This window comes from Aotus nancymaae, unplaced genomic scaffold, assembly GCF_030222135.1.
Source record: "Aotus nancymaae isolate 86718 unplaced genomic scaffold, 86718_ANA_hifiasm-v0.15.2.pri h1tg000020l, whole genome shotgun sequence".
Classification (NCBI taxonomy): Eukaryota; Metazoa; Chordata; class Mammalia; order Primates; family Aotidae; genus Aotus; species Aotus nancymaae.
In genome coordinates, this window is record NW_026988432.1 from 59426709 (window position 1) to 59442371 (window position 15663).

General features: G+C 40.4%; 1 protein-coding gene across 1 annotated transcript in view; it reads right to left on the reverse strand.

The window, feature by feature from the left end:
* The window catches only part of LOC135276074 (myomesin-1-like), a 148739-nt gene that overhangs the window by 56017 nt on the left and 77059 nt on the right, over window positions 1-15663 (reverse strand). Inside the window, exons 14-16 of the mRNA XM_064379371.1 lie at window positions 9531-9655; window positions 1981-2164; window positions 1078-1252 (exon numbers count right to left, since the gene is read on the reverse strand). Of these exons, the coding sequence (XP_064235441.1) occupies window positions 1078-1252; window positions 1981-2164; window positions 9531-9655 (484 nt within the window). The remainder of the gene's footprint in view (window positions 1-1077; window positions 1253-1980; window positions 2165-9530; window positions 9656-15663) is intronic.

A 15663-nucleotide genomic window follows, 5' to 3' on the forward strand; every position in this document is an offset into this window, starting at 1 on the left:
GGGTTTAATCATGTTGATGTTCAGAATTTGTAAAATGTTGATACTTTTTCTCTCTTCATTTAAAATTCCTGGGTGATTTATGTTAAGTAGAGTATGTTAGAGCCTCAGAATCTAGTATCAGGTTTCATATTACATACAAAATCAGAAGGGTAAAAAAGGAAGAAGCAGCATACAGGAAAAAAACAGAAAAGCACTGTTAAATGAACTCTTACAATAGCTGGCATTATATGTTGCTAAGTGTTTAACATCACAAGTAAACCTTTTTAAGAAGATGTATTGCATCTAATACGTTCAATTTTAAATTCATTTAAATGTCTTAAGTGTAACTGTTTTTTTTTTTTTGGCTTTTTTTTTTTTTTTTTTTTTGAGACGGAGTCTTGCTCTGTCACCAGGCTGGAGTGCAGAGGTGTGATCATAGCTCACTGCAGCCTCGACCTCCCAGGCTCAAGCAATTCTCTCACCTCAACCTCTTGAGTAGCTAGGACTACAGGCACACCACCATGCTGGGCTGATTTTTATATTTTTTGTAGAAGAGGGTTTTTGCCATGTTGCCCAGGCTGGTCTCAAACACCTGGGCTCAAGCAATCTGCTCACCTTGACCTCTCAAAGTGTTGAGATTACAGGTATGAGCCACCATACCCAGCCTTTTGCTTTTTTAGAGATAGGGTCTCCCTATATTGCCAGGGCTGGAATATCGTGGCTATTTACAGGCCTGGTCAATGGGTACCACAGTTTCGAACTCCTCGGCTCAAGTGATCCTCCCACCTCAGCTTCCTGAGTAGCTAGGACCACAGGCCTGCCACTGCATCCAGCTTATTTAAAGTATAACGTTATTTTGTTATTTTTATTTTTAAAGATGGGGTCTCACTGTTGGCCAGGTTGGTCTTTAACTCCTGGCTTTAAGCAGTCTTCCCACTTCAGTCTCCCAAAGTACCAGGATTAGAGATGTAAGCCACCGCATCCAGCCAAAAAGTATAATTTTTTAAAAAAAATCTCCCTCACTGGATGTCTGTGTGCCATGTGTGTCTATAGCAGCTCCAGAGGACATGGCCCACTCTGCACGCCTGTTTCAGTTACCGTGAGCCCTTCACGGGGTTGTTGTTACAGGGCTCCCATTTGCCAGAGCCAGCAACGCTCGCCTCTATGTAGTACCCGACCAGCTCTTTGGCATCTTTGGACTCCTCCCACGTAACTACCACTGAGGTATCTGTGTTTCTGCTTGGGATGATGTTGCCAGGAGCCTTGGGGATATCTGAGAAAGAGGAAAACGGTGATCAAACTCAGGTGGTTTTAAAACGTCATCCTTATCACCTATGCACAGACACCTAGGTATTTTACACACTTCATCATGTCAAAAGGACGGTTGCTTTATTTTACAATTTTATTTTTTTTGAGACCGAGTCTCACTCTGTTGCCCAAGCTGGAGAGCAATGGCAGTGAGCAGTGCAGGCTCAGCTCACTGCAGCCTCCACCTCCCGGGTTCAGGCAATTTTCTTGCCTCAGCCTGAGTAGCCGGGATTACAGGCATGCAGCAGGACGCCCGGCTACTTTTTGTATTTTCAGTAGAGATGGGGTTTCACCATGTTGGCCAGGCTGGTCTCAAACTCCTGGCCTCAATTGATCTGCCTGCCTTGGCCTCCCAATGTGCTCAGATTACAGGTGTGAGTCACCACGCCTGGCCTACATTGTATTTTTTAAAGCAGAAAATTAAAAAACTTAGGGAGCATGGATACACTAAATATCTATGAACTTCAGAAAAAACACGTTATAAATATTGTTGAAACTCCCAAGGAAGTTTACTTTTCATTAACAAAAACACTGAATTCTTGTTTAATGTATAGGCTAAGTACAACCAGCAACTAAATTTATAATGTGAAAGAAAGATGTCACCATTTTTACTCCTGGCCAAATATACAAATACAACTTAGATTCTTGCTTTAAAATTTTCTCTTGAAGTAAAAGAAGTTTACAGTTGCTTACCAAGTTTGTCCCCTACCACAGTCACCTCCGTTGCCTCGGAGGGCTCACCGACTCCTGCAGAATTAGAACAGCGGATGCGGAAACAGTAGGATTTCCCCTCAACCAGGTCAAACAGCGCAAAACGGGGAGACTTCACAGGGAGCTCCGTGTTCACTCGCTGCCAGTTTTCTGTTCCTGCCTCACACTGTAGCAAAAACAGGGAAACCCACTGAAAGCACAGCAAGCACAAGCGAGGCATCTCCAAGTTTCATTCATCTGCAGCAAACCACTCCCTGTAATGCGAGCTGGACTGGAGGAGAGATTTGGAGGAAATGGGGGATGAAGCATCTAAAGTTCATAGGATTCGCTAAATCAAATATGGCTTTTGATATGGTTTGGCTGTGTCCCTGCCCAAATCTCATCTTGAATTGTAGCTCCCATAATTCCCATGTGTGTGGGAGGGACCTGGTGAGAGATAATTGAATCATGGGGGTGGTTTCCCCCATACTGTTTGTAAGGCCGGCTGCCTCGCCAGGAGCTAAATAGACACACTTATCTCTCCCCATGCCGGATAATGAAGTCATCATTCCAGACATATTACTCCTATCAGGCCTCTCCATGCTGGCTCCCCACACCCACTCCTATCAGGCCTCTCCATGCTGGCTCCCCACACCCACTCCTATCTGGCCTCTCCATGCAGGCTCCACACACCCACTCCTGCATTCCTCACTCGACCCCTTCAAAATTTAAAAAGCCCACCAAAGATTTGTCCAACAGCAGCTTAACATTGACCTCTCCAGCTGGTCAACCCACCAGTAGCCCCGCCTGGCTACCAAAGGCAGCTCACCCCATCGGCATCTTAACTTCCCCTGACCAATGAAACTGTCTGCCCTTGTTTCCCTAATAATCAATCAAACCTCCTTACCAATGAAACTGTCTGCTCTTTGTTTCCCCAATGACCAATCAACTACCTCCACTCCTTATAAGACCCCACACCCTGAAAAGCCCATTGAGACTTCTCTGGCCCCTTCCCGGACCACAGAACCTCGCCCGGGAGCTGAATAAATTGGATTCTCATTTTCTCACACTGGCCTCAGTTTCCTCATTTTGACTTGGCAATATACCTTACACTGTTCTTGTGGTAGTGAATAAGTCTCACGAGATCTGATGGTTTTAGAAGAAGAAATTTCTTTCACTTGGCTCTCATTCTCTCTCTTCCTTGCCGCCATGTAAGACATGCCTTTCGCCTTCCACCATAATTGTGAGGCCTCCGCAGCCACGTGGAACTGAGAGTCCTTTAAACCTCTTTTTCTTTGTAAATTACCCAGTATGAGGTATGTCATTATCAAAGGGATGAAAATGGTCTAATACAGCTTTGTATTGTTTGATAAATATACTACTTTAATAGTTCACTTCCTTTGTTAATGAAATACAATAATTAAATCCACAAAAATCTTGTTTTGAGGATAGTCTGGGGTCAGGTAATTTTCTAATTTTAATTAAATTTTATTTTATTTTATTTTTGAGACAGGGTCTTACTCTGTCACCCAGGTTAGAGTATAGTAGTACAATCAGGGCTCACTGCAGCCTTGACCTCCCTGGGCTCAAGTGATCCTCCCACCTCAGTCTCTTGAGTAGTTGGGACTACAGGCACATGCCACCAAACCTGGCTAATTTTTGTATTTTTTTTTGTAGAGACGAGGTTTCCCCATGTTGCCCAGGCTGGACTCGAACTCCTGGACTCAAGTGAGTCACCAACTTCAGCCTCCCATAGGCATGAGCCACTGCACCTGGCCTGCCCATTACCTATTTAAAAGAATACTTGGTCCTTTTCTTATCACTCTCTGTTTCTTAGCCTGCTTTATTCTTCTTCAATCATGCATCACTACTTGAAATTATTTATTTGTTGTCTCCTCCACTGAAGAGCAAATCATGTAAGTTCAAGGAGCTTTGTTCACTGCTTTATGACAGAGCATAAAATTGTATCTGGCAAATAACACATAATCAACTACAGTATTTTTTTTCTGAATGAATGAAAGATGAAGATGTTCTTCTGCTATATGATCCAGCAATCCCACTGCTGGGTATATATCCAAAAGAAAGAAAAGTCGTATGTCAAAGAGATATCTGCACTCCCATGTTTATTGCAGCACTATTCACAATAGTCAAAATATGGAATCAATCCAAGTGCCTATCAATGGAGGAATGGATAAAGAAAATGTGGTACATATACACAATGGAATATTATTCAGCCATAAAAAAGAATAAAATCCTGTCATTTGCAGTAATAGGAATAGAATTGAAGGTCATTATGTAAAGTGAAATAAGTCAGGCACATAAAGACAAATATCTCATGTACTCACTCATATGTGGGAGCGAAAACATTTGCTCTTATGGAGGTAGAGAGTAGAAGGGTGGGTACCAGAGGCGGGGAAAGGTTAGGGGTGGTGGCGAAGAGAGATTGGTTAATGGACACAAAAATACAATAAGAAGAAATAAGTTCTAGTGTTCAGTAGCACAATAGGGTGACTATAGTTATCGATAATTTATTATATATTTCAAAATACCTAAAAGATAAGATTTGGAATTTTCTCAACACCAAGACATGATAAATATTTAAGGTGATGGATACCCCAATTACTCTGATTTGATCATTACACATTGCAGGGATGTATCAAAATATTCAGTGTACCCTGTAAATATGTGCAATTATTAAAACCAGATTTTAAAAACATGTTTTTCTTTTGCCCAAGCTTTAGAATAATTAATGGGAAAACTAATTTAATGAGACTCTATTCTTAAAATTAAAATAATCTAGAGTGACTTGGAAATCCTCGAATGAAGGATGTGATGTATATTTAAACTCTAGTAGAAGATGTAGTAAGAAAATTGTAAGTCTTTGGTAATCCTTTTTCCCTCCTATTTTAACTTTCAACTTTGCTCATGATTGGTAGAAGAAGAAATTTAGAAACTCTTGCCTGATTTCGCTATAGAACTTTTTAACGGTTTCACAAGACTTTTCCAAAATCCAGATCTTGTGACAGACTGACCAGCTGTCAGGATGGTATATTTTTGAAACTTTATTAGTCCAGCACACAGCATAATCTTCCTTGACTTGATAGGGAGGCAACATGGCATGGCAGAGAGGAGTCAAAGGATGGGATCTGGTCCCTTTGCGCTAATAACAAGCCACGTGACCTTGGAAAGTCACATGCATGCTCTCGGCCTCAGTTTGTCTTCTGTAAAATGAGCAAATTTGACAAGGTAACCTCTAAAGTTCCTTGCAGTGTTTTGTTTTGTTTTGATTTTGAGACAGAGTTTTGCTCTTGTCACCTAGGCTAGAGTGTAGTGGCGCGATCTTAGCTCACTGCAACCTCTGCCTCCTGGGTTCAAGCCATTCTCCTGCCTCAGACTCCCGAGTAGCTGGGATTACAGGCATACGCCACCACACCCAGCTAATTTTTTTTGTTTTTTTTTAAGACAGCATCTTGCTCTGTCACCCAGGCTGGAGTGCAGTGGTACAATCTTGGCTCGATGCAACCTCCACCTCTGGGTTCAAGCCATTCTCCTGCCTCAGCCTCCCGAGTAAGCTGGACTACAGGCACGTGCCACCATGCCCAGCTAATTTTTTATATTTTTAGTAGAGACAGGATTTCACTGTGTTAGCCAGGATGATCTTGATCTCCTGACCTCATGATCTACCCACCTCAGCCTCCCAAAATGCTGGGATTATGGGTGTGAACCACTGTACCCAGCCAATTTTTATAATTTTAATAGAGACCAGGTTTTGCGCCTGGTCTTGAACTCCTGACCTCAGGTGATCCGCTGGCCTCGGCCTCCCAAAGTGCTGGGATTACAGGCATGAGTCACCGTGCCTGGCCCCTTGCAGTGCTTTTTTATGATAATATATCTTTTGTGTGTCTGCTGCCTGCTGAGGGGTGAAATTCTCTCAGACCTTATAATTTTTTCACTTATGGCTTTGATTTATTTTGACATACTCCACCCTGGGATATTCTTAAACAATTATCAGGCATTTATACTCTCATAAAAAAAAAAAAAAATAGCTACCTTTCACTGTGCCAAGAACTTCATAAGCCATTATAACTCTTTACTCCTCTCAACTATGCCATGAAGTAAGTATAGTGGAGGTAGTATTATATGATTGTCAATGTTTTCCAGAGGAGAAGACAAGGCTGGGAAGATTGAAAGGCGGCCAAGTGTAATAGCTGGATTACAGACCTGAACCAGACTGCTGGGGTTCAATTCTTAGTTCTATGTTGTACCAGCTCTGTGACCTTGGGCAAATTACATACCCTTTGATGTCTCCGTCTCCTCATCTACAAAATAGACACACTGTGCCAGGTGCAGTGGCTCACAACTATAATCCCAGCACTTTAGGAGGCTAACAGGAAAGGATTGCTTGAGTCCAGGAGTTTGAGACCAGCCTGGGCAACATAGGGAGACCCCATCTCTACAAAACATTAAAAAACATATAGGCATGATGTAAACAAAGGTATTTACCTCATAGGGCTACTCTAAGAATTCTTAAGTGGGTTAACTCGTGTAGAGTGCTTAGAACAGTGCACATCTTAGCTATTTTCATTCCTGCTGTTAATGAGTGATAGTCCTTGTTTCTGACATGACTGGATTTCCAACAGGGGAGTGAGAGAAAGAGCTCAAGACATAAGACAACTGAGGAAAAAGTCTGGGGCTAAAAAGAACACAGTAGGATGGAGGGGTATGAGCTGGAAGTGCCAAGGATTGATTCATCTGCGTCCCTTGCTAATAAACCCTTCAATTTCACCCATCCTATGGCTCACGGACATGCTGCGAAGAAGAACAAGTACATAGTGACCCAAGAGGCAGCATGCTGGGTGTAGGGCATCCTGGAACAGATACATCAGGGACAGGAGTTCGTGAACCTTTTCCCTTTAGAAAGGTCAGCAGCAGATCAGACGAGCTGCATCAGAAATAATTTTAGCTTCAGCTCGCAACGGTTTGACATTTGGATGGTTCTGTAAATGTACCCCAGGTCCCTAGACGTGTTCTGTGTCCTCAATACTGGGTGTTCTGTGCCCTGTGCTGGCTTCTCTATGCAGTGCTGTGCTCATAAATGTCCCCTTCTGTTCCATGCCAATAGGTGTGCTGGGGGGAAGAATATTTAAATTTTTAATCACAAACTCATATGTATTTAGGTCTAGGGAAGTTATGGACTCTCACAGAGAAATTAGAGTTCATATGACCAGAGGGAAGGTTCAGCAGAAGCCAAACTTGACTCATCTGCAGAAAACATCTCAGAATAGTTGTGTGTCATTATTATAGGAAAAACGGTAATTACTGTCACAGAGGTTATTCAGAACCTTCTTCCTGTGAAGTGTTTCAGAGAGATTCAGTGGGGGTGTGTATTAAATACACCAGGAAGTGAACATTGATCCACCACTCTATTTTTGCCATCTATTTTCTTTTAAAAAGCTTTGAATGCTGCTGGGCATAGTGGCACATGCCTATAATCTCAGCACTTGGGGAGGCTGAGGCGGGCAGATTACTTGAAATCAGGAGTTTTGAGACCACCCCCAAAATAATACAAAGATTAGCCAGGCGTGGTGGTGGGTGCCTGTAATCCCAGCTACTTGGGAGGCTGAGGCAGAATTGCTTAAACATGGGAAGCAGAGGTTATAGTGAGCTGAGATCATGCCCCTGCACTCCAGCCTGGGCAACAGAGCAAGACTCTGTCTCAAAAAAGAAAAAAAGCTTAGAATGCTACTCAAGTTATATTATATTTGAAGCTAATATCTAGAAAATATATAAAATTGTAATATTATTTTTGTGAAACAAGACTCTCTTGGAAGATGTCCACCATATTGCATGTTGAAGAAATAAGGCATTCATTGTTACCAATTTGCTAAGAATAAGAAGGAAGTGAAGAATGCAGCTCAAAGATATTTGCATATTGTCTTTATGTTGTTACCTAATTTGCAGAAGTTTGCATACACCTATATACCTATGAAATGTATTCTCTTGCAATAATTACCAGGGAAGGTGACCTAATAGGTGTACAAAATTGGATGATCAGAACGGTATTAAGGATACAAGAGAAAGACCTTTAGGAAAATTAATTAAGCACCATATTTTTATTAAAAAATTTGTCTATGATTTTGCTATGAAAGTAAACTGTAAAGTAAATGATACTTTTTCATGCTATCACACAATTTTATAAAAATAAAATTTAAAAGTACAAACACTTATGTCATTTGTTGTTCTAAAAAATAGTGCATCGCTATCAATAAAAATATAAATGTTTGCCAGATGTGGTGGCTCACGCCTGTAATCCCAGCACTTTGGGAGGCTGAGGTGGGTGGATCACCTGAGGTTAGGAGTTCAAGACCAGCCTGACCAACATGGTGAAACCCCATCTCTACTAAAAATACAAAAATCAGCTGGACATGGTGGTGGGCGCCTGTAATCCCAGCTACTCAGGAGGCTGAAGTAGGAGAATCGCTAGAACCCAGGAGGCAGAGGTTGTATTGAGCTGAGATCGTGCCATTGCAGTCCAGCCTGGGGGACAGAGGGAGAGTCTGTCTTGGGAAAAATATGTTCTTATATATGGGATGAAATAAACCTATTTTCTTTCATTTTCTCAATTATATCCTAATCAAAACCTTTTTGACAAATGGATTTTGCAACTTATTTTAAGCAAATTCTCTCTAAATGTTGTTTTCCAGTAGCTATGATCCTGTTAGCCAAGGACTTCTTGCTCCCTGAGACCTGTGCCTTGCCTGGCCAGCTCTCCTGTTTCTACACTTGTGACTGGGTCAGTTCCCCCAAAATAATGTCCTGTCCAGGTCTTGGCTCTTCTCTATTTGTTGGGCATAAATCCTTACCAGAACTCCCCTCAAATATGATGTGTAGTTGATTCACATGCCGTTCTCATTCATTCTATCCATTCTGGGTCTTCATTGCATGCTGCCTTCTCTAATTCTCGACATAATTGTAAGATATCTGAGGAAAGAATTTGTGGATATTTATTGTTTTGTGACCCCTGACCTCATTCTGCTACCTGTACTCAGAGTGGAGCTAGCCAATTGCAGTGGCGTTGCTGTCTTCCACACTCCCAGCCATTTGAGAGTATTGCCCCTTCATTCTCCCCTCCCTGCTAGCATCACTGATGTTCATGCCCTACTACAGAAGGAGGAGTGGTAGAGAGAGGAAAAACCATTACCAAAGCAAGGGAGGCAGGAATGTCTCTAGAAAACATTGTCATCCAGGCAATCTACCATTGTAGGAACATTTCTCTTCTTGTAGGGGTTATGATATTGGATCTGGACCTCTTAGGAGTCAATGGGTGAGTCTTGGGGACCCATAAACCCCTTCATTTTCAGGCAAAGTTCTGTGCCATATACTTTGTTCTATACAGTTCACAGTTTATAGAGTTCTAGAGAGTTCACAGTTTATAAAGATCTAGTGAGTTCAGGACATGCTCCTTCCTCCATTCTCCCTGGGAATATAACTTCTACTTCTCTAAAGAAATCATTAGGAGGTAGCATGAGATCATGTTGATTCTAGAGTCTTACCTTTTCCACAAAGTACATAATGCCCTCATGACCACGCTGGCCAGGGGGCTTCCAGCTGAGCACCACATAGCTCCGGGTGGCCTCAGTGACAGAGAGGTCTGTCGGGGGGCCAGGCACAATACCCTCTGAAAAACAACAAGGAAAAATGAGAAGCACACATTCTGGGTAGCCCAGGACACACAGAGAGCCACAGATGCTGCTCTCCTCCTGAAAGAAGAGTTAATGATGGTTCCACAGTATAAAGAAGTATCTTGTCTCTAAAATTCCCCCCAGAACATCATTCATTCATTCATTCTTCAAATGCCATTGAGGAGGGTTTTTTGTTTGTTTGTTTGTTTGTTTGTTTGTTTTGTTTTGAGACAGGGTTTTGTTTTGTTTTGTTTTGAGACAGGGTCTTACTCTATCACCCAGGCTGGAGTGCAAGTGGTGCGATCATGACTCATTGCAGCCTTGACCTCCTGGGCCCAAGTAATCCTCCCACCTCAGCCTCTCAAATAGCTGGGACCACAGGTGTACACCACCACACCTACATAATTAAAAATTTTTTTTTTTTGTAGAGATGAGGTCTCCCTGTGTTGCCCAAGCTGGTCTTGAACTCCTGAGCTGTTGTGATCCTCCCGCCTCAGCCTCCCAAATTACTTGGATTACAGGTGTGAGCCACTGCAGCCAGCCCCATTGTTCATTTAGAATACAGAGCTAAGGAATCTAGGACATTGTTCTTATCTTTGAATAGTTCTGAGGCCAGGTCAAGAGTTTTAGGGTGAAAGCAAGGACAAACTTCCAGAAGCACTCAGATCCCAGAATTCCCAGAGCATCTAGAGTTTAGAGCCACATGAACTCTCCAAAAGCAGGATTTACCCTGGCTCAGAGATGAAAATGAAGTGGGGCACAAAATCCTATGAGCAGATAGGCAGGAGCCAAGGTCCCAGTGGAGATGAGTTTACAGTTTTAGTAAAGTTTAGGACAATTTTAGTTTACAGCTACAGTAAAGTTGGTCTTATCAGGCAGGGAGAGAGGAGACTGGAAATATAGGGATTCTAGAGGTCAAGAAGAAATAATGGGGTACAGAAAAAATATTTAAATAAATAATGATGAAAAATTTCCAAATCTGATGAAAACTACAGACAAACAGATTGGAGAAACTTGCAAACCCTAACACAAGATATATGAAGAAAACTATGCAATGTATATAACAATCAAATGCGAAAAAACCAGTGATAAAGAGAATATATTAAAAGCAGATAGGGAAAAGGAGACACATTATATATTGAGGAACAAAAATAAGAATAAAAGCAATCATTCTTGTAGTGTAGATCTGCACTATGCTGGGCAAAGCTCCTAAAGTACTGAAAGAAAAAAATCTGTCAACCTAGAATTCTATACTCACTGAAGATATGTTTCAAGAACGGAAGTAAATAGAGGTTTTTCAGATAACAAAAGGTAAAATACCTGCACTACAAGAAATGTTCAAAGTAGTGCTTCGGGTGGAAAGAAAATCATATCAGATGAAAATATGGATTTATACAAAGAAATGAAAAGCAATGGAAATGATAAAAATGTGAGTGAATAAAACCATTTTTCTCATATTTTATATCTCTGAAGGATAACTGACTACAGTCAAATAATAATATCATATTGAGAAGTTTATAATAAATATGCAAATAAAATGTATGACAATAACAGTACCAAGGCTAAGAGTGGGAAATGGAATAACACCATTGCAGGCCAGTCACAGTGGCTCATGCCTGTAGTCCCAGCACTTTGGGAGGCCAAGGCAGGTGAATTGCTTGAGCTCAGGAGTTTCAGACCAGCCTGGGCAACATGGTGAAACCCCATCTCCACAAAAAAATACAAAAATTAGACAGGTATGGTGCTGTGTACCTATAGCCCTAGCTACTTGGGAGACTGAGGTGGGAGAATTGCTTGAGCCCAAGAGGTCAAAGCTGCAGTGAGCCATGGTCATGCCACTGCATTCCAGCCTAGGCAACAGAGTGACACCCTGTCTCAAAAAAAAAAAAAAATGCACTGTTGTAAATTCTTACACTACATATGAAGTAATATAATATTAGTGGAAGGTAGACTGTGAAAAGATGTATATTATAAATTCTAAACTACTAAAAAGCAAAACAAAAAATTATAGCCAATGAGAGAACACAGATAAAATGGAATAAAAAAATGCTCAATCCAAAAAAGGTAGAAAAAGATAAAAAAAGAAACAAGTAGAATAAATAGAAACCAAACAGCAAGATGATTAATTTAAATCCAACCATAGCAATGATCACATGAAATGTAAATGGTTAAAACACTCCAATTAAAAGGAAAAAATTAGCAATTTAGATTTTTAAAAAAGCAAGACCCAACTATATTCTGCCTATGAGAAACCCATAGTGTTAATATAAAAACATACATAGGCTAAAAGCAAAACTTTTAACACTAACACTAATGCTAACACTAATCAAAAGAAAGCTGGAATAGCTATATTTAAAGTAGATTTCCAGGCAAAAAATACTGCCATGGGTAAAAGAAGTCATGTTATAATAATAAACTGGTCAGTTCACAAGAAGATACAGTAATAAAAATGTTAATGCATCTAATAACACTCCTGAAATATATGAAGAAACTGGTAGAACTGCAAGAAGAAATAGATAAATCCACCATTTGGTCAGATATTTCATTATTACTCTCTCAGTAATTGATAGATCAAGTAGATATTAGTAACAGTAAATAATTAAGGATCTAAAAGACTTGAGTAATGCTATCAACTAACTTGATCTAATTAATATTTATAAAACTCAACAATAACAGAATACAGTGCTTTTTGGCTGCATGTGTGGCTCACGCTTGTAATCCCAGCACTTTGGGAGGCCGAGGCAGGCAGATCACCTGAGGTCAGGAGTTCGAGGCCAGTCTGGTCAATATGGTGAAACCCCATCTCTAATAAAAATACGAAAATTAGCCTGGCATGGTGGTATGTGCCTGTAATCCCAGCTACTCAGGAGGCAGGAGAATCACTTGAACCTGGGAGACAGAGGTTGCAGTGAGCCGACATCACATTGCTGCACTCCAGCCTGGGTGACAGAGCGAGACTCTGTCTCAAAAAAAAAAAAAAAAATACAATGCTTTTAAAGTGCACACTAAATATTTACCAAGATAGACATTTTTCTGGTGCATAAAACAAGTTCAATAAATCTAAAAGGATTTAAATAATATAAAATATGTTCTATTTAATTTTTATAGTAGTATTAAAAACAAATAAAAGAAAGCTACCTGGGAAATCTGCAAATATTTAGTAACTACATAACATACTCCAAATAATCCATGTATCACAGAAGGTATCAAAAAATTGGCAAGTATTTTGCACAAAATAAAAATGAAAACACAATAGATCAAAATGTGTGAAATATAGCTAAAAGAGTACCTAGAAAAAAATATTTAGCACTAGGTGCATGTGTTATAAAAGAATACTTCAGACCAGGCTCAGTGGCTCATGCCTGTAATCCCAGCACTTTAGGAGGCTGAGGTGGGTAAATCATGAGGTCAGGAGTTTGAGACCAGCCTGGCCAACATGGTGAAACCCTGTCTCTGCTAAAAATACAAAAAATTAGCTGGGCGTAGTGGCAGATGCCTGTAATCCCAGCTACTCAGGAGGCTGAGGCAGGAGAATTGCCTGAACCCAGGAGGCGGATGTTGCGGTGAGCCAAGATCATGCCATTGCACTCTAGCCTGGGTAACAAGAGCGAAACTCCGTCTCAAAAAAAAAAAAAAGAAAACTTTCAATCTAGAATTTCATATCCATCCAAACTAAGCTTCATAAGCAAAGGAGAAATAAAATTCTTTACGAAGAAGCGATTGCTGAGAGAGTTCTTCACCACCAGGCTGGCCTTACAAGAGCTCCTGAAAGAAGCACTAAACACAGAAAGGAACAACCAGTGCCAGCCACTCCAAAAACATCCCAAATGGTAAAGAGCATCAACACAATGAAGAAATTGCATCAACTAACGGGCAAAACAACCAGCTAGCATCAAAATGGCAGGATCAAATTCACACAAAACAATATTAACCTTAAATGTAAATGGGCTAAATGCTCCAATCAAAACACACAGACTGGCAAATTGGATAAAAAGTCAAAACCCATCAGTGTGCTGTATCCAGGAAACCCATCTCACATGCAAAGATGCACATAGGCTCAAAATAAAGGGATGGAGGAAGATCTACCAAGCAAATGGAGAACAAAAAAAAAGCAGGAGTTGCAATCCTAGTCTCTGATAAAATAGACTTTAAACCAACAAAGATCAAAAGAGACAAAAAAGGACATTACATAATGGTAAAAGGCAATGCAACAAGAAGAGCTAACGATCCTAAATATATACGCGGCCAATACAGGAGCACCCAGATACATAAAGCAAGTTCTTAACTATGTAAAAAGAGACTTAGACTCACACACAATAATAGTGAGAGACTTTATCACTCCCCTGTCAATATTAGATAGATCAACGAGACAGAAAATTAACAAGAATATCCTGGACATGAACTCAAATCTGGACCAAGCAAACCTAATAGACAGTCACAGACTCTCCACCCCAAATCCACAGAATATACATTCTTCTCAGCACCACATCGCACCTACTCTAAAACTAACCGCATAATTGGAAGTAAATCACTCCTCAGAAAATGCAAAAGAACAGAAATCGTAACAAACAGTCTCTCAGACCACAGTGCAATCAAATTAGAGCTCAGGATTAAGAAACTAACTCAGAACCGCAGGACTTCATGGAAACTGAACAACTGGTTCTTGAATGTTAACTGGATAAATAATGAAATTAAGGCAGAAATAAAGATGTTCTTCGAAACCAACAAGAACGAAGACACAACGTACCAGAATCTCTGGGACACATTTAAAGCAGTGTCTAGAGGAAAATTTATAGCAATAAGTGTCCACTTGAGAAGCAAGGAAAGATCTAAAATCGATACCCTATCATCAAAATTGAAAGAGCTAGAGGAGCAAGATCAAAAAAACTCAAAAGCTAGCAGAAGACAAGAAATAACTAAGATCAGAGCAGAACTGAAGGAGATAGAGACACAAAAAAACCCTTCAAAAAATCAATAAATCCAAGAGCTGGTTTTTTGAAAAGACCAACAAAACAGACAGACCACTAGCCAGATTAATAAAAGAGAGAAGAATCAAATAGATGCAATAAGAAATGATAAAGGGGATATCACCACAGATTCCACAGAAATACAAAGTACCATCAGAGATTACTACAAACAACTCTATGAACATAAACCAGTAAACCTGGAAGAAATGGATAAATTCCTGGACACTTGCACCCTCCCAAGCCTAAACCAGGAAGAAGTTGAAACCCTGAATAGACCAATGACAAGGGCTGAAGTTGAGGCAGCAATTAATAGCCTAACAACCAAAAAAAGCCCAGGTCCAGATGGGTTCACAGCCGAATTCTACCAGACGTACAAAGAGGAGTTAGTACAACTCCTTCTGAAACTATTCCAAACAATCCAAAAAGAGGGAATCCTTCCCAAATCATTTTATGAGACCAACATTATCCTGATACCAAAACCCAGCAGAGACTCAACAAAACAAGAAAACTTCAGGCAAATATCCATGATTAACATGGATGCAAAAATCTTCAATAAAATACTGGCAAACCAATTGCAACAGCACATCAAAAAGCTTATCCATAACGATCAAGTAGGCTTCATCCTGGGGATGCAAGGCTGGTTCAACATTGGCAAGTCTATAAACATAATCCACCACATAAACAGAACCAAAGACAAAAACCACATGATTATCTCAATAGATGCAGAGAAGGCCTTCGACAAAATTCAACAGTCCTTTATGCTAAAAACTCTCAATAAACTAGATATCAACAGAACGTATCTCAAAATAATAAAAGCTATTTATGACAAACCCACAGCCAATATCATACTGAATGGGCAAAAACTGGAACCATTCCCTTTGAAATATGGCACTAGACAAGGATGCCCGCTCTTACCACTCCTACTTAATATAGTATTGGAAGTTCTAGCCAGAGAAATCAGGCAAGAAAAAGAAATAAAGCATATTCAATTAAGAAAGGACAAAGTCGAATTGTCTCTATTTGTAGACGATGTGTTT